The following is a 24,133-nucleotide window of genomic DNA, read 5'->3' on the forward strand; positions in this document are numbered from 1 at the left end:
TACAAGATGACTCGATGGTTACAAATTCTAGCCAGCAATAATGGTGCTTAATCCGTCCACATGCGTTCTTCACCTGCAATTTTATTTTTCTAAGTTAATAATATTAATAATAATAATAATACATTTGATTTGTAAAGCACCTTTCATTACTAAAAGCAATCCCAAGGTACTACGTAAGTTATTGCATACATTTCCACTAAAGCCAACAGAAAGCTACTTTAATTGGAACGATTTTTAAAATATTACTGCAAACCTTTTTGCCTAGTAAGGCTGTTGTCATTAGTTGCAATTAAAATTGTCAGCAGTTATAATGTTATAATGATTAATCAGTTAAGTTAATTTTTTTGATAGGCCTTGTTTTTTTTATAAAAACCAAAATAAGCGTTTTGAATACAGGACTTACTTGTTGTAACATAGTACTTTAATGTATAATAGTGGGGTTTTGCTGCTTTAACTTCTGCAAAGGTCAAGGATATAATATGCTTATTCCAAATCTGTCCAAACACATACACCACAAATTACCAAAACAATTCAATTAAAAAAATGTTGTTCCATTGTCAAACAACAATTCATAACATAGGCCTATATAGATAGATTATTATTTTGTTTTAATTACACTAAATTCAATAATATTACTTTTGATTTGTTCCAAACAAAACTAATATGGAATTCTATAATGATACTAATGTTTTAACTATGCTAACGAACACGTTTTTGTGTTTTCATAGTTTCTACATTTTGTCTGCACCTGGAAACCATCAGAGTGAGAGCTCTTCCCTCCCTCACCTCTCAACTCAAACTGATAAAGCGTTTGATGGATTTGTCACGTGACGTCACCCTCTGGGCAGAAGAGGCGTTGGAGAGTTTCGCCCGGTTGTCATTCCCAGAGGAAGAAGAGGGTGTGATCGACATTTACCTGTCTAGACTTACCTGGTGCTCTTGCTGTATATGTTGGTCGTCGAGTTTTCTCTGCTGTACGACTTTAAACACTGGCTTCACTTAAGAGTAAAACGGAGAAGGCATTAAAGGTACGTTGTTTGAAAATAATCATTGGAAAACGCTTGTTTCGGTGTAGCGGAGACTTACTAACGTTAGCTAAACCGCCTCACTGTCACCGACAGCGTCAAACAATCCGCGGTGTAATTTTTAAGAAAATAGCACTGACATTACGAGACAATACATAGCTTGTAAAATCAAATATAAATACCGTGTTGGCCAATATTTGCCATGCCGTAATGTTTAGTCAGCCAAGGTTACAGGAAGTAAAAACCTTAACACTGTTAAGTTAGCTACCTTTCCCACTGGCGCTACTTTGCAACAGGTTTCCCAGCATGCTTCATGAGACAGACAACAGGAGTTTATAATGTCTGCTGTCCTTTTATTTACTGCATGTGTGAGTTGTGTTAACATACTGAATACCATTCATCGTCCCATTGAGACTTGCCTCTCTTTAACATGATTCACCAACATACAACATATGTTCAGAGTTGTTATTTAATTGCATTGTTTCAATAGTATAACTGCCAGACTGGAATTCAATGGATAAACAGGTCTTACTCAAGTGAGGTGGTAACTTCCCCTCAGTAATCTCTACAATAAAGCACCAGCTTGTTTAGTAGGACATTGTTCAGGGACACAGGTATTGAGTTTGGATCATTGCTTTCTGAATGTCACTCCTTCAGTCCTCGGGTTTCTTTAAACTATTTGTATTGTTTTCTTTTCCCAGGATGCTAAGAGGGTCTTGACGCGTGGCCCCAACATGAGTGTGACATCATGGTTCCTGGTCAGCAGCTCTGGCACACGCCACCGGTTGCCACGGGAGATGATCTTCGTTGGCAGGGATGACTGCGAGCTAATGCTGCAGGTGGGTGAATTTGTATGTTTAAGAAAGGTATCGTGTGTGCATTCGCCTTGGTGATGACATTGTAGAGAAGTTAGTGTTTATATGGCAAACACCAACAGAGTGTCATATAAACTATAACTGGTCTTCACTGTAGCCTGTCAAAAATGGTGTCTGACAGGACAGCTAGTCACAGAACCGTGTGAAACACCAGCGGGAGGCTCCCTACATGCTTCGTTTGTGTGTGTGCATGTGACACAGCCTCAACACTGAGTTGCCCCTGACGGTCCTTCAAACAATGACTTAAAACGCAGCTAAAGCATTCCACTGTGTTGTTTTTCCATGCACCGTCCGTTATAAACACAATTTCTTTTGTGGGTTTTGTATAATACTCTCCCTCTCATTTTCTCCACTCTCTGCATTTAGCCCCGCGAAAGAGGAATGTTGCCTCAGAAACAGTTGTTTATACTTTACTTAGTAAGTGCTTTATGCTCAGAAAAAAGCCTCCCGACCACAGATGTTGGTCGTATTGAGAAGTTGCTCATGTCCACATTTAGGCGTGGCTGGATCCAAGAAGAAACCTCAGCTTCTCCCAGTCTGAAATGATGCAGACTTTTCTGTAGCTCCATTTGGTTGCTTAGCACTCCTTCCTGACCTGGCTCACAGGCAGTGTCTTCTTTTAACCCTTTAATCTTTTTCTTTCCGTGGCTTATTGCATTTTTCCTTTTCAAACAACTGTTGAATATCTGTAACATGAGAATCCTGTTTGGCTTGAAAAGCAGAGATTGAGTCAAAGTCCTCGCGCTTAGAATAGCCGAGGGCCTCGACTTGAATGTTTGGACTTCCCATGACAACTGGTGTCCGATCAGCGTCTCTATCTCCATAACCAGTAATCAGACCCTAAGCCTCCTCAAATGTGTGGTATACTTATTGTTTCCTAGCGGCCGTGCACACATTTTCTAGTAGGGCAGAATTAAGTTAAGGGTCACTAAATTAGGAATGAATTCTTAGTTCTGTTGCACAGTTAACCTAATCAAGTAGCTAAACAATAAGCCATACTTTATAGGCAGTGCAGTACTAAAGCTATTTGGAAGTCCTCTTAGTGAAAAGGCAAACACAGACATTATATACAGCCTGTGTTCCCTGTTTATCCCAGTTAGTAGGCGTGTGGGAGTTTCTCCAATGCTACAAATGTACAATTGAATCACGGTAGTAATTTTGCAGTCATCTCAGTCTTTGTGGTTTTTGTGACGAGGAGGCTCAGAGTGCATAATGAGCAGAGAGGAGAGCATGAGTCAGGCTGAGTCACGTGCACAGTTTGCGCATAATTGATGGGAAGTTGAAATAAGCACATTTCCACTCTGGTGAATCGCAGTTGGACTGTGGGCAACAGGTCAGAGCTACGCTGGCAGAGTTTGGTAGACGAGGGCCATCTACAGTGTAATCTACAGCAATGTTTAAAGGATTGTTTGTGGTGTATGGACAGGGTCTGAGTCTGCCTAAATGCTCATTTTCATGCCCTCTCAAGTCTTAAATGTGGATCATAAAGAAGTGATGATAATGATGAACAGCGTTGACTTTATTTAACGATGAACGTCCGTAACAATGACATGATAAATTCATGGAAAGTAGAAAACATGCTCATACAGTTTCCAGGAACTCAAGCTGATGCCTTCAGATGCCTAGTTATGTAATTAGTCGGCGGGTGACTTATTACGTTGGAGAAACAGAGGTTGCTTGAAAAAGGACAAATGATGAAACATTGATCCACCAATGGTTGAATCTCTAATGACCTTTTCCCTTTACTGTCGTTCCAGTCCCGCAGTGTGGATAAACAGCATGCTGTCATCAATTACGACCAGAACACGGATGAGCACATGGTGAAGGACCTGGGCAGCCTGAACGGGGTGAGTGAGTCCATCTTTAGTGTCAGAATACCTGCGATAGAGGAGCCAGCCCCTGGGCCCCCAGGAGACTCCTAATCACGTCCACATCCATATCCCAGAGCACAGACTGCCTCTCTGTGTGTGCCACCGACGGTTGGTGGTGGTAATCAGGAGACTGGCTTTTCCTGCTGGCCTGGAACCCTTTTTTTCTTTTCTCCCATTCTTTCTATCTCACTCGCTAACCCCCACCTTTCTCCCTTCAGCGATCTGTTGCCACTTCACTGCACCATTATCCCTCTGAAATCCAGAGTCGAGCAGTGGGAGAAACCCTTCATTGTTCTCAGAGTGTTTCTTTTTGTTTCTTTTTCTTTTGGCCTGGGTAACTGCAGCCAAACGAATCAGAGCAGAACAGCACAAGGGGCTGAAACTGAAATCCAGCATTGCTGCGTTTTCCTCCAGTTATCTTAGTCTAGTCAGTATAGGATAAGATTTGCTCAGCCAATCTTCTGATGATAATTTCGGGAATCCCTGTCTCACCTGTTTAGGCACACGTTAGCATGATGGATCAACACATTCAAGCACAGTTGCATTTATTCACCTCCACATGGCCATTAAGCATCGTACAAAAGCAGAGACAGTCGTTGCATAACAGCATAATCTCTTCAGAGTTTTTATGTGCCTGGGGATTAGCTTTCAATGGAAAAAATAGCCGATTGCAAAGCACCTTACAGTATCTGGGTGCATGCCAGTAGGAATGACCTGTGACTCAACACATTGACTTCATTAGGGACCAGCGGACGGTAGTTGAGCTTGATGTTTTCTTGTCTTTCTTTTGCAGACATTTGTGAATGACCTGAGAATCCCAGACCAGACGTACATCACGCTCAAGCTCTCTGATGTCATCCGTTTTGGCTATGATATCCTTTTTCTGTATTATTCATTATAATTATAGAGAAATGTTCAGCGTAACTGTGTGATTTGATGTAACCCCGAGTTTGAGCAGTTTCAGTTGGTGATTAGCAGCCCACGCTGAAATAAGCCAATGTCTGGCAGCTGTTTGAGGCACACATTTTTTACATTCGATTTTCCCTCTGTGGTCTTTCGCTACATTGGCATGTTAATCCCCTGCGCTTTTTCAGTCAGGGGGTTTAGATTATGGTCAACTGTGCACAGAAAATCTCCTGCCCCCTTTGACCTCAGGGCATAACACTCACAAATGTTGAATCTTAAATATCACTGGGGGGGAGTTGTTAAGGGAATAGAGACATCGAGCAATGTTTAACCCGTCTGGTATTTCATTATTTAAATTGCAACAGGCCTGTACTTCTTATCTGTTTTTCTACTTCTTGGAAGCAGTAGAAGAAAGTACTTTTGACCTCTTTAGGGGTTAAAACCAAGCATGATATTATATTCAGTATAAATGTATTAAAGTAACTGCTCATGTACCATACTTTAGGTAACAGATCTGTATTTCTTTCAAGTCCCTTTTCCAACAAACAGGGTTACTTACTGGTCAGACTCCGAACTGTGCATATATATTCTTAGCAGACATATCCTCACATTGTTTTACAAAATGGTAGGTATGTATTCTTTAACTCTCCGTGCACATGCTCATGTATATATCCTGGAGAGGAGTCAACACAAGGTCCCAGAGGAAGCTCTCAAAGTAAGTAAAAGCAACAGCATGTGCCCTTTTGGAGCGAGCAGTGATTACTTGCCATGAATCCTTGATATTAATAGAGTGAAGCGCCCCTTTTTTCTAGTATAAATGATTCTGTCTTTTTCAAATTTGACAATGATTACAAATGAATAGACTAAACCTATTACACAATATGCAGCTTTTCCATTGGAGGTGTGAATGTAATGTGTCTGTGACCTTAGTTTGTCAGGTTCCCGTGCCAACAGTCGTCAGCCTCCTTGATAAGCTCTGTGGTCCGAAACAAATTGGCTAACTGGTGTTGGAGTGTTTGAAAAGACTTAGTTAAATTCCAAATGAAAAGAAAGAACACAAATGTTTACCAGTTCAAAATGCCAATACTTCAACATTTGAAACTGTAGTATTCATTGTCAACAAATGGAAATATGAGCAGGAGAGACTCTGCCTGATACCCTGTGTGTCTGAGGACAGGAACATCTGTACTGATTGTTGGCAGAAGGTTTCTAACATCCTGTTTCCTCTCCTGTCTCTTTGTGCAGCACGAGAAGTACACCAGCCAGTTGCAGCTTGGTATTAAAGCCCTGCAGGCCAAGGCAAAGGAAAAACAGCAGCTCCAGAGCTCGGAGAAGAGCAAAAGCTCTGTGTCCAAACTTCAAGACAAGGTCGAGCGAAAAGCCCAGTCTCTTACAGGTACACAAACCTCATATAACAGATATGAGCAGGAAGTCGGCAGCTTTTACGGATACAGAAGCAGGGTAAACATTATTGTTGCCTGCGGGGAAAATGTTCCAACTTAAGTGGATTTGAATACCATGTCCACGCAAGGAAGAGAAGTGTCTGTGCCTCCATGTGCTACAGGGCTTTGACGGGAGATCACTCCATGAGGCGGCTGTGGCGTCTTTTATTAACAGCTTCCCTGGTGTGAGATTAGGCTGCCATGTGAGTGGCGAGGCTGCAATCCTCTGGTGTCAGTGGAGAAATAGATCTTGACATCCCAGAGTTGGCAGAATGAGAGCTTTCCAGACTAGCCCTGGGGTAAGGAGTTAAGGACAAACGGTCTTATCTACGTCATTCATCCCCGACTGCTGACGAGGGGCGGCAACCATGGTGCTGATGGTTCAACGCGAGCAAGAATTAGAAAGGTGTAACGGTTATATCAATTGATCTGGTGGTGGGTTTGTTGCTGCTTGTCCTACCAGTGGCTGCTATGGCCTTCTGCCCTGAGCCGTACTGAGTAAATCCTGCTGTACAGGTAACAGTTTAACAGTCGAAGAATTGTTAGTTCAAGCGAAGCACTTTGTGAATGAAGTTCATTCATAGGGACAAAACCTATTCCAGCTGCTGTTGATTTTGTAATTCTCGCGCTTTCTGCTCCTAATCGCCCCTGTGAGCTCAGAGCGAAGAGTACAACTGTTGCTTAAAATAGGACTTTTCCAACATTAGACTCCCAGAGTGCAGTACAAATAACCCTTTGAACTTTGGAAAACATTTAGTAAGATGGGAGAGCGGTTGTATCTCGTGCAGCTAAAGCTAACCACAGTGACCCTGTAAACCTGTGACTGCAGACTCTTTGTTGAACGTGCCGTGTTTACCAGGGGCCCTGCACTCACCCTGCAGTGTGATAGCAGCCTCTCCCTGTGTTGTTGTGAGCTAGTCTACAGAGATAACACACTAGCCTCCTCTGTCTCGCTCGATATACAGTCACAAGAAGATAAAGAATGCATTTCATAGTATGCTACAGAAAACAAAGCTGCACTTGTGTAAACGCATTCTATTTCCATCACTGTTATAAATGAAAAGTCTGCCACACCAGAGTGAACGTATATATATTTATTACATGGCTTAGTTGAATACTCGATTCTGATTGGTCAATTCAGAACACGCGACACGTTGTTAATACCGAACAGACAGACCGCTGTCAAGGACTTATTGACCGTTGTTAAGGACGCTCACATCTTCAGAAAGAAGTCCGGTCGATTTAACTGTATACAGTTGGGCCGAAAAGCAAACTGCATGCAGTTTGCTTTTCGAACTGGGACATGAAAAACAGCGCAGAAGTAACGGGGCAGAAACCCTCCTTTTTACGCAGCGGTCCAGACATAGACATGAAACGGCGACACATATTCAGTTGCCAGTTACTTTGTCATTAGGGCGGGGATATATAGATACTTTCCAAGGTTGGACATAATGAATTGTGCTACTTTTAAAGCAAGCAGCGATGTTTTCAAATCTGTAATCAAAAAGCTCCTCAAAAACACAAGCAGTTCCTACCGTTGGCTTTTCAAACTGACAAGAGACGCTCTCACTGTTTTTCAAATGTAACAGTTTGAAAAGCAAGCAAACTGTCTGATTGTCTTTAGTTTTCCGCTGTCGTGTGATAGCAACATGGAGGATTTTAACATTGATTTTAATATATTTGGAGAGCACAGTAATTTGGAGGAATGGTTAGTGGCTGATGAGTCCCCAGTGAAGAAAAGAAAAAGACAAGAGGGACAAGAAAACAGCGAAGAAGTAACGGGCAGAAACCCTCCTTTTTACGCAGCCGTCCAGACATAGACATCAAACGGCGACACATATTCAGTGTGCAGTTACTTTGGCATTAGGGCAGGGATATCTAGATACTTCCCAAGGTTTGACATCATGAATTGTGCTACTTTTCAAGCAAGCAGCGATGTTTTCAAATCTGTAATCAAAAAGCTCCTCAAAAACGCTATCGAAGCAGTTCCTGCCGTTGCTACGTTAGTTCAAACAGTAACAACGGACTACTTTTCTTAGTGGATGCATGTCAATTTAAATCAATAAAACTATTTTTTAGATCAATAAAATAATTTTCTAAATCCATAAAAGCATTTCAATTAATATTGGGAGTCATGTCGTTACTTTGTTGAGAATGTGGCCATGTAATAAGCGGGATAATGTGCAGCGACTTATCATTATCCCTTACATATATATATATATCTGTTGGCTTCAGGCAAATGGATTGGCTTTGGCTGGGCTTGTTCGACTGGAGACCTTTATAACATATTGTATTCTGGTGGTTACAATTTATTTTGTTGTCAAATTCAGTCGCTTACAGCATAAAGTGCTGCGAGAGCCGTGTTTCTCTTTTTCTCTGTGCTCTTAGTTGTGTTCCCCTGCAGCTGGGCAGGATGTGGAGTGTGTCCAATCCTTGAGCTGTCTTCAGGGCAGGATGCTACACTTGTACAGTGTGTGCCTCAGGCCTACTTCACTCTGCCAGGTCCTGAGGCTACTTAGTATTTACTGAAGGGGCACAAAATGGATATTTGACGTCTTCCCTGATACTGCACACCTCAGCACTTCATGATTTAAACAGCCTGAATGCTTAAACCCTTTTTTAACAGATTGATCATGTAGTCATTTACCATTTGATCATGTTTTCATACTAAGATGACCCAAAACATTATCCATCCTGCCAAATCCTAAATCTAATGTGACTAACATGAAAGTATTGGGCTGGAAAAGTATGAGAATTAAAGCTTTTTGTGAAGCCACATATTCAGGACAAACATTGAAAAGGATTTTTGGCAAATTTCCTTCACTCTTATCTTTTTATGTAAATCTTGGCCTGCTTTTAAATCTTGCTCAAAATGTCCATAAAAGCTGAGCATAGCTCAGTCCATTTGAGTTGTGACACCCACTCATGCTTGCCTTGGCTAAAAGGGGAGTCTTGGATAAGGGGAAAGGAATTAGTAACAAGCACCTCTGCATCTCTCGTCGCTGTGTTGATGTCTTATTGTGAGTGTCCAAGGCAACAGTGGCAAAGTGCTGTTGATGCTTAGAGTTGTGAAGCCTCCACATCAGAATCCAGAGAGCGTGCTTAGCCTGTGTATCAGGCCAACAAGCAGCTTCTAGATGATCTGATTAGTGCCGTATAGGCTCGCCGGCATGTGTGAACACTGTCAAGCCAGCGGCTAAACTCCAGTTACCAAACAGCATCAGGGAAAATACCTGCATGGTATCCAAGGTCAACAAAGTGCAACCAGTGTGTCGCCGTCTACAACCAGCCTCACGTTACATGCAGTTGTTATGCCATGTTTTATATTGTTTCTTTCTTTATAGATTAGGATTAGCTTTGTCCCTGATTTTCACCAGAAGGATTATGTTTTGGTGGTTTGTGTGATAGTGTATGCATCCCAGCTGGACCCCCACTATTCTCTCTGTGTACGGGCAATGGGGGGGGGGTTTAGAAAGCCCAAAAGCTGCCGTGTTTAATGTCCTGCTGAGCTCCAATGTGTCACAGGACCAAACTTAGGCACAACATTGTTTTTTCATTTAACTAACAGATTGCCCTCTCAATGCAATGTTTATGTAAAGTCAGCTCTGTGTTCGGCTCCTGCCTGAATTGATCCACGGGCCTCATAGTGTCCGTTTGTGTGTTAGCTTCCACAGAGTCTCCCATATCCAAGCCCACTCCTCTCTATGGCCAACCATCCTGGTGGGGCGAGGATGAGGAAGCAGCCAGCAAATCCAAGAACAGAGGTGGAAAATCACCAGAACAGGAGTCTCCAGGTTAGTGTCTTAAAATGGTACTAATGTGCACAAACACATATTTATACATAAGTATCATTACAGCAGAATATCATTTTATACTAGTCAGTACTACAATTGCATTGGATCTTCCCACATCTGTCAGTCAGATGCTGATTTGTAATGACATGTTTTCTATGGCTCTGCTATCTAACGCCCTTTGTGGGTCAGTGAGAGATGGATGGTAAGAAGCACAGAGCAGGTCCCTGGGTGCCAGTTGTGGAGTGTTAGCCAGGCTGCACCGTGCCAGGCCAGTGGGCAGTGTCTGTCAGCCTCGTGATGGATTATGACCCTCTAAGCCTCTGGAGGGGGGAGGAGGGGTAATTGTTTGCCTCATGGTGCCCAGGCTGAAACAGATTATTCCTGCTCAGCTACCCTCCGCTGGACTCTGAGCTCCTAAAGTGATATTTGGCCACATCTAACTGGCACCCAAACACACACTGGCAGATTTGTTTTCTCAGTCTAACTGCTGGAGGATTTGTTATTTGTGGCTCCCACTTTCAGGGATTTTGTGACATTCTATCATCCCGTCATCTCAATGTGTTGCTTTGTGTACATCTGACATTTGATTGACTTTCATTGTGAGCTGAAAGAGGAAATTGAAGCAAAACACATACAAATGTTTCTATTTGTAATGCCAACAATCTCTATGTGTTTCTCCTCCCACACAGAGCCTGCTAAAGACGTGTCCAGATATGAGGTCAACGGTTCTCTGCCCGAGAGTCAGGCCAAGTCCATTCTATCATACCGCCGGGAGCCCAGCTACTTTGAGATCCCAACAAAAGAATTACATCAACGAGCTGCCAAGAAACCCGAGTCGCAGGTCCACGAGGTGCCCACCAAAGACACTCCAAATCCCACTGACATCGTCTCCTCTACGCCCCCCGTGGTACAAAGCCACGCCTCCTTCACCATCGAATTTGACGAATGCACGCCAGGGAAAATGAAGATCAAGGACCACGTGACAAAGTTTTCTTTCCGCCAGCAGCACAAGTTACCTTCCACAGAGCACGTCACCGCACCCACTGAGGTGATTTCAGCAGAAAGCAAAGTTGCTGATTGGCTGGTCCAAAGCAATGATAGCATGAGGCGAAAGTCCATAGCTGAAGAACTGTATGGCACAAACGGTTACTCATCGCCTCTGAGGATCACCAAGGGTAAGTCCCACATTTTCTTTGACCTATACTGACTTTAATTAAAATGGTGTGCTAACTTTTGTCTTTCCATCATTAGCTAACCACAGTGAAGATGATACTCATGTTGAATCAAGAGATCCTGCAATAAATGGGGGAGATTTCCTCCAATCAGATCCTCTGAGTGTGTCCCATGTGTCCCCACAACCCCTGAGAGCCTCCCCACCACAACGCCTCGCCTCCCCTGACTCTGAGGAGGCGTTGTCCCGCTCTCCACCAGAGCCTCAGTCCCTGTCCAGTCTTGGCAAGGCTGAGCCTCACCAAACCTTTGTCATTGAATTCTTTAATGAAGGCCCACGAAAAAAGCGCTCCCAGTCCTTCACCAATAACCCATCTCCACCCGAGTCCTCATGCCTCAGGGTCCCTTTGGATAAGGTGAAGAAAAGCTCAAGCCCAGCGGTGGAGAGACGAGGCCCACCTCCAGCCTCTACCACCACCCCAACCAAACGATACACTGTCCCTCTCAAGGGCCCTGCTTCCACAGGCTTCCAGAGAGCTGGCTCTCTACGCAGGGAGAAGACAGAGGACCGGATGAGCACCAGCTATTCCACCCGCTCTTCTTCCTCCGTGTCTGCAAGGCCCTTTAGCAGTGTGGGCCGGAGGTCTAAACTCGCCCAGGAATTTAATGCGGAATCTCTCAAACAAGCAAAGCAGGCCTCGTCTGCCAGCTGGGAGGAAAATGCATCGAGTCCCCCCACAGCAGCTAAAACAGAGACAGTGGCCATATCGCAGAGTAGCCCCGCTCCATCTAAAGCTCCATACCAGCCACAGACTTCCTCTCCTATCCACCAGCCTGTTGCCCTCAAAGCCCCTGTGATGGCCCCGGTAACTCAGAGTGTGGAGGTCACAAGCCCCACTGTTGGTCCCAAACACGAGGAGGAGGACAGTTTGAGTGACGCAGGAACCTACACCATTGAAGCCGATATTCAAGATAAAGAGCTAGAGGAGGCACGGACCAAGATTGACCAGGCAAGTTTATTTTGCGCTTGATTTGAATGAATGTGCTTGAAGGAAATCATCTTTGCATTTTCACCAGTGTCCTCTGTCTCTAGGGAGAAAGTTCCACTCCGAAGGAGCCGTGTACTTTGTCCGACTTATCAACCTGCACTGCTTTGTTCCTGACAGGTGTTTGGTGTTTTACAGAGCCCAGAGCCAACCAACCAGACTGCAGCAGATTCTTCCTCAGAGTTTAGTCCTGTTCTAGTTGAGAGCAGGGAGCAGCATAGGCAGAGTAGCTGTGGGGAGGTGAGGCCAGCTCCAGAACAGGGACAGAGTCTGGTGGAGGTAAACCTTCTGCTCAGGGTGTGATCAATGTTGGAGTGGAATAATCTAGATGTTATCGCTAATCCAATGTTGTCTGTATGTGCCTTCTCGGTGTTTCATCTGTGTTTTTGGTGTATCTCTCTCTCCAGTGATTTCTAGATTTGCTTCATCTTTCTTCACAGGTTCTTGGTATTTCTTTGCTTTCTAACCAGACACAAGATAATCTTAGGGATGCACCAATAGCGAACATCTGGCCGATACTGACATGGAAATAGCTGGATCGGTTAGTGGTTACGGGGCCATCCTATTCAATTACCAAATATCATATACTGGGATTTAATGAGCGATTTGTTGCTGCAATTAAAAGGTTAATGCTTGAATTAAATTCCTTTTTAACTTTTGCGATTTTCATTTTATTTTATTGGAATTATTACTTGATATACACACAAAGTCTAGGTATCAGGTCAGGCCTGAAGAAGTCATATCGGTGCATTCCTAAATCTTACTCATGAAACAGATGACGTATGGAATTGTCTGTCATATTAACTTTGTTTTCTAAGGAAATCATATAAACTGCTTTCTTTTAAGTGTTTATTCTACTATCTTTCTTATATTGATTAAGTTGTCTGTTATCTGGTGCAGGTCCAGGCAGCAGGTGCAGTGTTGCAGGGGGCTCCTAAGTGGATGTCTTGCTGGGCCAGCCTGGCAGACAGCTACACAGAATCTGGCCCTTCGTCTGGCCTCTTTGACATCTCCTCCCAGATGGAGCTGTCAGCAGGGGGTAAGCCACCTGACGAGACACCAGACTATTTGAAATGATAATGAGACGCCCTGATGAATATGAATGATTCCGTTTTAGTACGTGTCGTTAATATGCATTCAAACTGTTTCACTTCAGCACGAGGATCAATCACCAACAATGCCACGCTCACCCTACACAACGACAGCGCCGACAGCAACGGTTCAAGAGCTCGCCGCATCCTGCCCCAGGTGCCGCAGGGGGAGAAGAGTGACATTCCAACTCCCAGCATTCATGTTCATTATGACCCGCATTCGACATTTATTGTAGGGGAGAGGGGCTTAGCGACCCCCAGGTTTCAGGAGGGCCTTCACAGGTTATCGGTGCAGGACGACGTAGAGCCCGACAGCCTGAGCGATGCCAGCAGGTCAGACGACGGTTCCATCGTGGAGCAAAAGAGGAGACAGCCGTCGGACACAGAAGAGAAGACAAAAGAGAACAAACTCTCAACAAAGTCTACGTCATTCTACATCGGGTCCGAGGAGTCACAACCGCATCGTGGGAGCTCAAACTCAAGCACTGAAAAAAGAAATGGAACCAAAATGTTCTCAACAGCCACTCTAACCAAACCCAAAGGTAGCCCGGACTCAGGAAAAATCAAGCCCACTTTGTCGGCTCCTGTCCTAAATCAGAGTTCAGACTCAGAGGGTAGTGTCTCTCCATTAATCAGACAAGAGAGCTACACTAAGGAGCGGCCTAGCAATGCCAGATTACCCAACATCTCTATCCTGTCTCTTCAGAGAGAGACTGAATCATTCCAGGGTGCCGTCAATCAGGACACACATTCTTACCTCAAGGACACAGAGGACGTCCTGGCTGCCCTGGAGGCCAAACTCCGAGCAGGACAATCAGAGAAAAACCTGTCTCCTGTAATGGACTGTGTGTCTACAGAGTCTGATGTGGATACATCCAGCACTGTGAGCCAACATAGCAATAACACCAGGTCAAATATACTGACAAGTAAAGCCTCTGCTAGTGGCCTCCATAGGGAGAGGTCTTCAGGCAGTATAGCTAGTCAGGACTCAAGTTACCAGTCCACCACATCGGAAAAGATGCGTTCTCTGGAAGCAGATGGCAACAATCAGACCGGGTTTTTCAGGAGGCCGGTCGGACTCAGGCGTAGTGTCGTGAAACACGGATCCACAGACCTCAGTGACGACCCGCAGAGCTTACCTTACTCTGATCAGGAGTCCAACAGCTACCAAACACGCAAAAAATACACTGTGCCCCTTCAGAAAGAGGACTCCAAGACAACAAGAACGTCCATGGCCTTGAGTCGGGCCAACAGCTTGACAGCCCCGAGACCCACCAGAGCGTCCATGCTCCGCCGTGCTCGCCTGGGAGAAGCTTCAGACAACGAGGGCACGGAGACGGACAGGATGTCCCAGGAGGTCGGCAACGCCCCGGCTAAGCAACACCAGGACACCAAGAAACTCTCCAGGCTGGACCTGCTGGCGATGCCTCGTAAGCGTGCGGGCTCGTTCAACACTCCCAGCGACACGGAGTCCTCTTCAGCCCCAATCCGCTCGGGATTCTCCAACCGCAGCACGGAGTCAAGAGACAGCTCGGCTCAGAGGGCCTCCACTTCGGGGCTGAAGCCTGCAGAGAAGCAGCAGAAAGCCCCGCCCAACAAGGTCCCTCTCACAAGGGGACGCTCAAGCAGTGCCAAGTATACCGGCAGCACCACAAGTGAGTATAATACAGAGATTCCCATGAACCTGTTTCATTGGGTTTTAAATATTATGACTGGTGTAACCACTTACTGCTGTCTTAGTCAAATCTAGTATTGTTGATAACAATCTGAATTCAAAATATTTCATGATCAACTAAAGTGGTGAGTTGGTTTGATACATTCAGAGTCCTCTGTTTATAGAGTGTCCTTCAGGAAATAACACCGGGGTTCTATACGTTTCTCATAAAAGCGGGTAATGAATCAAACTAACATTACATTGTTTTGACCAGGGCAAGTAGCGCTCTGACTGTTTGGTATTTTCCTGACCTTGACATTCAGTTTGCTGGTCTTCATGGTATTTTGGTGCCTTCACACAGGTGGGAGTCAAGGGGCAAACGGGAACATAAAAAGTGCCCTGCGCATTGTTCACTTTGGATTATGGGACCTGGTGAATATTATAAAGTTAGCCATGTTCAAAATGCTTTATTCTCCAGAGCACTCTCTACTGAAGTATGTGGTACTCTGCTGGTACTCAGATGCTGTTCTGTGGAATGAAGTACTCATTTCAGTTTGTAAATAATGTTTTAACTGGGGGAAAAAAACTGGGACATTTCAGATAGATTTTCCGTGTAGAAATGAGCACTTCCACAGCAACTTCTCTGTCTCTGGTTCTGGGAGGATTTGGTCTAATATGCGTGGTGGTGTTTTTCTTTCCCATATTCTTTGATGGTATCTCTCCTTCTCTCCCGTTTTCCCAACTTCCTCTATCCTCTCCCTCTGTTACTCAAACCAATTCACGACCCCAAGGCTCCAGGAGACGTCAGAAAGGCTCTGACTACGCCTCTACCTCAGATGAGGAGTACGACTCAAACCAGAGCACTCCTAAACACAAACGCTCCCAACCTTCCTCAGCTTCCCACAGCCCTCGTCATCAGGCTCGGCCTCAGCCCGTGGTCGTGCTGCGCCCCAAACCCCGCAGCAGAGACTCTGAGGACGAGAACAACGAAGGAGAGGCCTATAATAATTGGACCAATCACAGTTCTGAGATTGCAAGGTAAGGTTTAAAGAAAGCCTGACTATAGCCAAACTTCAGCATTTATTTAATTCTGGATAAATAAAGGATAAATAAATGTACTGCATTTTCCATTCTCGGGTCTAAACAAATCAACCTTTTGAAATACAGTAGAAACATTTGAATTATAAAGACACTTCTTATTTCTGTCATCTTTCTAACACATATTCCTCGCCTGCTAGGTTGAGTCAAGACCTGGCTAAAGACCTAGCTATCTTGGCGAGAGAGATTCATGACGTGGCAGGTGATGGTGACCCCACAAACCCAGCAGAACAGATCAGTGTGCCTGTCTCCACGGTAACAGCTCATGAACAGGTAAATCACTTTTTCTTTCTTCAGGCTGTTGCCTCTTAATCTAACACAATAAAGCATTAAGGCCCCGGCCACACGAGGACGAAAACGAAAACGGCTAAACGCATAGGATTAACGCAAACGCAATCGCAAAAAAGCTTCCGTCCACACGCAATATTCACCGGATAGTGTCTGTCCACACGAGACCGCTCCGTTTAGCTCCAACCGCTGGAGAAGCTGCAGTACATATGTCGAGCCTGTACGTGGCGCTGTAACTTCCTCCACAAAAGCAGCGAAGAAGCATGGTTGTCATGGTTGCCCTTCTGTTTATTCTCCGCGGTGGGGGCCGAGGGAACCGGGCAGAGTTTTTCGCCAGTCAACGTGTATTAAAGTTTAAATCTTCCGCACAAAATTATAAAAGTGCCGGTCAAAGGTCTTCTTTGTTATTTATTGAGATTTAAAACAAATGAATAACGAATGTATATAATATAATAATAAAATACACGGAGCCTCTCTTCGGACAGCGTCAGTGTCTGTCTCATGCAGCAGCTGATCCAGTAATGAGTGACCCGGCCGACTGTAAAAATAAACATATTTATAACTAGTTTAGGGAGTTTGAGAGGTGTCTCCGTCCTGTCAGATTAGACTTCACTCGCGTTTATTTATCGAGAGAAAGATAAATAATCTGAATTCAGTGTAGTTTACTTTGACGCGGGGTGAGCAGCAGAGGTGGGGAGAGGCGGGGCTATTGCCTCATCATTATCAGAAAATGATCATATAGGGCAGGGGTGGCCAACCAGTCAGAGGTTAAGAGCCACATTTGTTCTATGTTACTGCAAAGAGCCACATCAAACACAGTCACTGATACTGCTTGTTTCAGTTTTCTGGAGACAAGATTTCAACCACATCACTGATGCATTTGTGTGGCATTGGGATTTTATATTCTTTAAATCCTCTGAGAGGAGCTGTGGATTATTGTTATTGATTAATGCATCAGTGTTTCTTAGGGTCAAAAACACTAAACTCACAACTTCAAATGAAAGCGTTTAGTTTATTTAATAAAAGAGCACATGTTCAATGTGAAAAGTGACGGTAGTTATAGATTATTTGCAATTTGGTGCTATATATATATATTTAAAAAAAAATATATATATATTTTGTAAACACCTTGAATTTCAGGGGGGGCGCGGGGCTCCGTTGGCGGGGCGCAGCGCCCCTCCAAGACAATGGTAGGGGAAACACTGGATAGTGTTTAATCAACGATAGGTTTCCCCCCCCTCAAAGGTGATTGGTTCACTGCATCGCAGGTATTATTGTGATTGGCTCTTGGGCCACAAATTACGTCAGAATTATCAGCATTCAGTACTTAACAGAACTACTAAATATCAGGTTTAACTGTCAGGAGTAGTGTTGTCACGATACCAGCATTTTGGTTTCGATACAAAGTCAAGAATTGCGATTCCTTTTCGATACTTTTCTTAAAAAAAGGGAAACAGTCTTAAATGTAATTATTGTGCTTTATTTCACACCAGAATCATAACACAAACTTTTAAACGAGAACAATGAATAAAATAAATGACAATAATTCGTATTAAATAAAATTAATACATTTCTCACAGACAGGCCTCGTGGTGTCCGTAGGCTTGCCCTCACTGTCAGAGATATAGCTCAAATACTTCCACATTTCGCTTCTGGCGTCTTTTTTGTCAACAAGCCGAGGCGCAGCGGCAGTTGCACTCCCACTTGCAGCCATGCTTCTCGTTTTCTCACATGCTCTGGCAGCTAGCGCGTGCACGAGAGATGGGAGGCACTTAGAGCGTGCTTGAGAGGGGAAGGACTGCAGGCACGGCTGCAGTGCAGGGAGTGGTAGCAGAGCGCTGAACACACACGGCTCTTATTAAAACGGTGCTTTCTCACCGGAGTACTTCCCCCCCCCCCCCCATCATTCTTAAAGTACCGATACTAATGAAACGGAGGAATCGTAACGTTTTTAACGGGAGGGTAGCGCGGTATACCTTTCAAGTATCGGTACACCGTGCAACACTAGTCAGGAGCCAGTGTCTCTCCCCCAAACTCACACATATAAAATTCAATATGAACTGAAGAGCCGCATGAAACTAGGCAAAGAGCCGCATGCGGCTCGAGAGCCGCGGGTTGGCCACCCCTGATATAGGGCATACACACGGAGCCGTTGGACCCCCCAGAGCGTTGCGTATGCCGTTCGATCCACCTTGGGACCCGTTATCGTTTCCTCAGTCGTTTAGTGCCGTATTATATTCGGTCGTCCTCGTGTGGCCGAACGGTCTATATGACACTAAACAGTAACGCAAACGACCGTTTTCGTCCTCGTGTGGCCGGGGCCTAAGACTCAATTTGATCAAGTGACTAAAACGAAGGATGACCATTCTATATGTGTTGTCCTCTTTATCACAAACTACACTTGCAGGTTCTCATATAGTACATTTTTCTAGATATTTTACAGTTATGTGAAATAATATTTTACGGTATAATACATTGAAAGGGTGTGTGAGTGAGTTAATGTTAGAAGGCTTTGTTGAACAGATGAGTTTTCAGGGTTGATTTGAAGATGTTCAGAGAAGGGGCGTTACGGAGTTCAGCAGGGAGGGAGTTCCAGAGGGTGGGGGCAGCGACACTGAAGGCACGGTCCCCGAAGGTGCGGAGGCGTGAAGGTGGAATGGAGAGCAGGCCGGAGTTTGAGGATCGAAGGGTGTGGGACAGGATGTATGGGTGGAGGAGATCTGTGAGGTACTGAGGGGAGAGGGCATGGAGGGACTCGTAGGTGACGAGGAGGAGTTTGTAGGTGATGCGGGACTTGAGCGGGAGCCAGTGGAGGTTGAAGAGAGTGGGGGTGATGTGCTGCCAGTGCTTGGTGCGTGTGAGAACCCTGGCAGCTGAGTTCTGGATGTACTGTCCAGGATTTAGCTGGGAACCCCGGACAGGAGTCCGTTGCAATGGTCCAGGCGGGAGATAATGAAACAGTGAATGAGCTTCTCTGCAACAGAGTCGGAGAGTGATGGCCGGAGTCTGGATATGTTTCTGAGGTGGAAGAAGGCTGATTTTGAAACTGACTGATGTGGTTCTGAAATGAAAGGGTTGAATCCAATACAACGCCAAGGTTGCGGTCCTGAGGGGATTGTGAGATTATGGAACCGTCGATGTTGAGGAGCAGATCTCCAACCTTCCCGAGCAGTGCCTTGGGGGCCACAACCATGAGCTCAGTTGTATTACTGTTAAGTTTGAGTAGGTTGGTGGTCATCCAGGTTTTAATTTCGTGGAGGCAGTTGATTAGCGACTGAGGGGGGAGATGGGCAGAGGGTTTTGTGCTGATGTACGTGATGTGGGTGTCGTCGGCGTAGGAGTGGAAACGGAGACCATGGCTGCGGATGATATGACCAATCGGAAGGATTTATATTGTAAATAGAAGGGGGCCGAGCCTTGGGGGACTCCATGATTGACAGAAGCACAGGGGGAGCTGCAGCCAGCGTGTGTGACAAACTCTCCGGTCAGAGAGGTATGAGTGGAAGAAGGGGAGGGTGGAGTCAGTGAGGCCAAGGAGTTCAGACAGGCTGGTGAGGAGGATATTATGGGAGATGGTGTCAAAGGCTGCAGAGAGGTCTAGGAGAATTAGTGTAGTGATGGAGCCTGAGTCAGCTGCGATGAGGAGGTCATTGGTGATTTTGATCAGGGCGGTGTCGGTGCTGTGGTGGGTCCGGTAGGCAGATTGAAAGGGTTCATAGAGCTCATGGTTGGACATGTGATGGTGGAGTTGGTCGGCGACTGCTCTTTCCAAGATTTTACTAAGGAAGGGAAGGTTGGAGATTGGCCGGTAATTATTGAGGTCAGTTGGGTCAAGTCCGGGTTTCTTCAGAATGGGGGTGACTGAGGCGGTTTTGAAGGATGTTGGATAGATGCCAGTTAACAGGGAGGAGTTAATGATGGTGGGCAGAACAGTGTGTAGTGTTGCCTTTACCAGGACAGTGGGCATGGGGTCCAGAGAGCAGGTGGAGGGCTTGCCTTAGAGACCAGCTTAGCGACCTGGACAGCATCCACAGGGGAGAAGGCAGAGAGGTGGCAGTCTGAGGAGCGTGCAGCTGTGTGAGGAGCAGGGGGGGCAGGTGCGTTAAGCTGCAAGTGGATGGAATTCAAGTAAGATTGTGTTGCAGCTGGTTCATCGTATCCCTGAGGCTGGACTAAACCACCAGAGAGTGCCACCAAATCCTGCCCCTCCAAGGGAACCGGAGCAGAGCTGCAGTGACCCTGAGGTGAGCTCCAGGCCGCGAGCGAGGAGCAGAGACGAGGTCAGAGCTAATGTGCTACGTCACTTTGAGCAAACCTCTGATGTAAAAACATGGGGATCATTGTTTTGTTTTTCCCCAGGTCACTGTGGACAACCTGATGCTGAACCCAGTGTCTCAGATCACCATGGCTATCAGAGAAAACACTGAGCAACTCGCTGACAAAATTAAGTAAGATGTTACTCGTACATCCTTTATTGCCGTGCTCAGACTGCACTGAGCCAATAATCTTATTAAAGGGGTGTAACGGAGTCAGTCAGCACGAGGATGTATAGCCTAACAGACAATATGGGGCTGAGAGGACTGGGGTGTAATCTGCTCAACAGATTAGATGCAGATAAAACTGTTACTGTTTAAATGTTACCCCCTGAGACATGTAGCCACAATTTGGTGATTTTTTTTACAATTGTTATTGAATTGGAAACCTATAGTATATCAAAAAAGAAAACGTGTATTTTAGTATTTTTCCCTGATTGGATTTAGTTATACTTAGTCTCCAGAATTGGTAAGCTATAAGTGACAAATTAACAAGATCAATAATATATTGGACACAAATTAGGATTGTCCCTTCTTAAAGAACGCAGTGATAAGTTCACTTTCTGAATCTGTCATTGTGCACACAGGTTACTGTTCCAGGACAGGGTGGATATCTGGGAAGAGATTGATGCAAAGGCTAACTCTGACAATGATGTTCCTGTTGTCAAAAGCGCCAACAAGGTAAGGGACTCGTGTTTGTCAACAATCAAATTGAAATGTGTGCCAATTATTGCTTATCGTATTGGATCGCTGAATTGGACATTTGTCCTGCAGGAAATCACATCCATCTTGAAAGAGCTCAGGAGAGTTCAGCGTCAACTTGAGGGTGAGTCAACAACATTAATACAAACTATCATTTTAATAATTATGTGCAGAGGTGGGGAGTAGTGGAGTGCAAATACTTTTTTACTGTACTTAAGTACATGTTTCTAGTATCAGTACTTTACTCCACTACTTATGTTTCTGACAACTTTTTACTTTGACTTCTTACATTTTTAACACAAACACCTGTACTTTCTACTTCTTACATTTTCAAAACAGGTTCGTTACTTTAGTTTGAATGTGTGTCTGGTGGCTTGATCATTATTATTTAGAGTCATTGCGTGCCACGATCCGTGTATCCATCATTTCCTGGTCTTCTCTAAAGAAGAGGGACCAATGAAAAGGTTGTCATGTTGCTGTTGTTCAGCATCGAAACATTCATTAGCTAACAATGACATTATTGTTCTATTCATATAAAGTGAGGTCAGTTAGTCTTTAAAAAAGTTGGTAGTTATGGGAACTTTTTACTTCGATGCCCATACATCTTTACTTTTACTTGAGTAGAGAAGTATGGTCAGTAATTCTACTTTTACCAGAGTATTTTTAAACACGAGTATCTGTACTTCTACTGATTATGTGAAGCTAAATATCCAGCTACAAACTACATGTTTTCTTTTCCCCTAGTCATAAACACAGTGATGGAGCCCAGTGGGCAGCTTGAAGCATCCAGGGCCTCAGCCTCTTCTTCTTCTTCCGGAGTCCAGCCCTCCAGACCCCCCGCCTCACGGGACTGGAGGACGGTCCACTCTGCCTCCAGACGTGGCGGCGGCCCCCGGCCCAGCGAGAGTGTGAGGAGAGCCGCTGTGACACCAGACGATGTCAGAGCGGGGTATCTGGTGTGAGACCAACACGCAGTTCCCACCGGCGCTGATCTGCTGCTGTGACCCCACACACAGGTGTCGGACCGTTATACGCAATATGAAACCAAGAGGGGGGAAGTGAGCGTGTAAACACAGAAGTGCAGCCTCCTTTACCTCCAAACAAACACTACTGCACTATAAGCACTACACACCCACACAGAGGTGTCATTTACAGTGACCTAAACACCCTTAGAGTACACAAGGCCTACATATGAGGTGAAGATTTGAGGAAGTACCAAAATATTTTCATAAACCACACCTCGACAAGGCCTCTAAACTATACTTGATTCTCTGTTTTAAAGGTCCACTTCTTTATTTGCCAATGATATGAGAAACATAGCTGATTTTAAAGTTTTTCTATTTATCGTCCTGAGCATAATCTTCTCAGGGAAATCTATGAGTATATAAAATGTCTATGTTTATATTTCTGAGGAAATATGGATATTTCTTTCGGGTAGAAAGCACTGCAGGAACAGCAGCAGAATGTAGTGTACTGTGTACTCCTGTTCAACCCATTGATTTCCCTTTTTGTTTCCTTCCAATGTTGTTGTCTTCTTGTTGCATCTTTTCTCTTAGTGGACCAGATTTATCAACAGATGTCAAAAGTATTTTGTATTAGGGAGCTCTTTTGTGAGACATTGTAACCGAGACAACATGAGAATTAGTACCAGGACAATTTATGTGATATCACACAGTTGCTAGTATTTATTCTGTTAACATTTCCCAGTGTAGCGACTCTGTGCAGCCCTCCTCAGTGGACGGACACTATTTTGTTCAGCTGGGAATGATAAGGAATGTGTGGTCCGGCTGGTAGGAGGGACTCAGTCTAGTCACCTGGCAACCACACACTCACACGGCTATAAAACCAGGGTTTCCACACATTCCTGGCCTCTTTACCTTATAAGAGAGGGTTTTTTTTATGTGTGTTGAACACAGTTGGGGGCTTACATCTAGTTGTAGTTTTCCATGCCACAGTCGGCTCTGAAGTTTGGCCAAAGACAATCCTAAAACGACTTAATGTGTTTACACTAATCACATCACACCTACAGTAAATATCAGAGCTCTGTGGTTAGATCTGATGTTTCCTCTCGAGTCCTCTTCCTTTTCTGATGGGTCCTCACATGACAGGAGTAATGTAAATGTAGCATTTAAGTGACAAAGTCAGCTTGAATCTGAAAGTATAAATCTAATGATTAGTTTGTGACATTGTGTTCTATATGTAAATAAGTAAAGATATTTGTACGTCATAGAAATTACCTCTCAATCGTGTCTTTTGCACATTATCCCCCTCGACTTTATCATGCTGGAAACTGGAAGCCACCTCTGCCCTGTGAATGATTGTAAACAGTTGATGCTGTGGAGGTCGAATCGGGTAAAGAAGGTGAGCCAGTGCACCAGCCAGAGTCGTCCCCCCAGTCCAGATTGTACATGTGATTGTAATTGGGAAGGACCTTAAGTGCCACAGAGCTGTGTGGGACAGTGGTTGTTTACAAACTCAAGCTAAAGTTGAATGTTTGTCCTTTGACCTCACTTGCTCAAAGTGTTGCTGCTATTCGTTGTCCATGGGATAGAAAATCTCCTTCGCTTTACTCCATCTTAGTCTAGAGCAGGTTTGAGAGCTGAAATGTCATTCTTGTTTGTCAAATTTGTGACTCCTTTTTTGATATTCAATCAGTTTCTCCTCGTTTTACCCAGAATGATTTTTGTTGTAATCGTGCTGTCTTGTAAGCTGGTATTCATGTGTTGTGTAATTTGTTAGAGAATGATTGCAGGTTTTTCAAATAAATATGATCAGTAAAGTTATTTGTCTTGACTTTTTTCACTGATTTTATTGTGATGTTGTTACTTAGCGAAAGCTGAAATGAAAGTGAAAAGAGG

General features: G+C 44.6%; 1 protein-coding gene across 5 annotated transcripts; it reads left to right on the top strand.

The window, feature by feature from the left end:
• The first annotated feature begins 852 nt into the window (after positions 1 to 852).
• Positions 853 to 24,054, top strand: cep170ba (centrosomal protein 170Ba). Of its 5 annotated transcripts, none has more exons than XM_034111362.2 (19): positions 853 to 1,028; positions 1,727 to 1,864; positions 3,658 to 3,747; positions 4,565 to 4,643; positions 5,334 to 5,392; positions 5,923 to 6,073; positions 9,785 to 9,913; positions 10,603 to 11,088; positions 11,165 to 12,093; positions 12,250 to 12,369; positions 13,030 to 13,168; positions 13,286 to 14,875; positions 15,666 to 15,912; positions 16,113 to 16,245; positions 20,406 to 20,540; positions 20,620 to 20,708; positions 21,161 to 21,254; positions 21,348 to 21,399; positions 22,020 to 24,054. In XM_034111362.2, the coding sequence occupies exons 2-19, from the start codon at positions 1,760 to 1,762 to the stop codon at positions 22,235 to 22,237; spliced, it is 4,845 nt and encodes a 1,614-aa protein (XP_033967253.1). In that variant the 5' UTR covers positions 853 to 1,028; positions 1,727 to 1,759; the 3' UTR covers positions 22,238 to 24,054. The 5 variants fall into 5 exon arrangements, with proteins under 5 accessions (XP_033967253.1, XP_033967255.1, XP_033967256.1 ...); XM_034111364.2 differs by having other exon boundaries at positions 20,406 to 20,504; XM_034111365.2 differs by having other exon boundaries at positions 15,771 to 15,912.
• Positions 24,055 to 24,133: the final 79 nt, after the last annotated feature.

This window comes from Pseudochaenichthys georgianus, chromosome 22, assembly GCF_902827115.2.
Source record: "Pseudochaenichthys georgianus chromosome 22, fPseGeo1.2, whole genome shotgun sequence".
NCBI lineage: Eukaryota > Metazoa > Chordata > Actinopteri > Perciformes > Channichthyidae > Pseudochaenichthys > Pseudochaenichthys georgianus.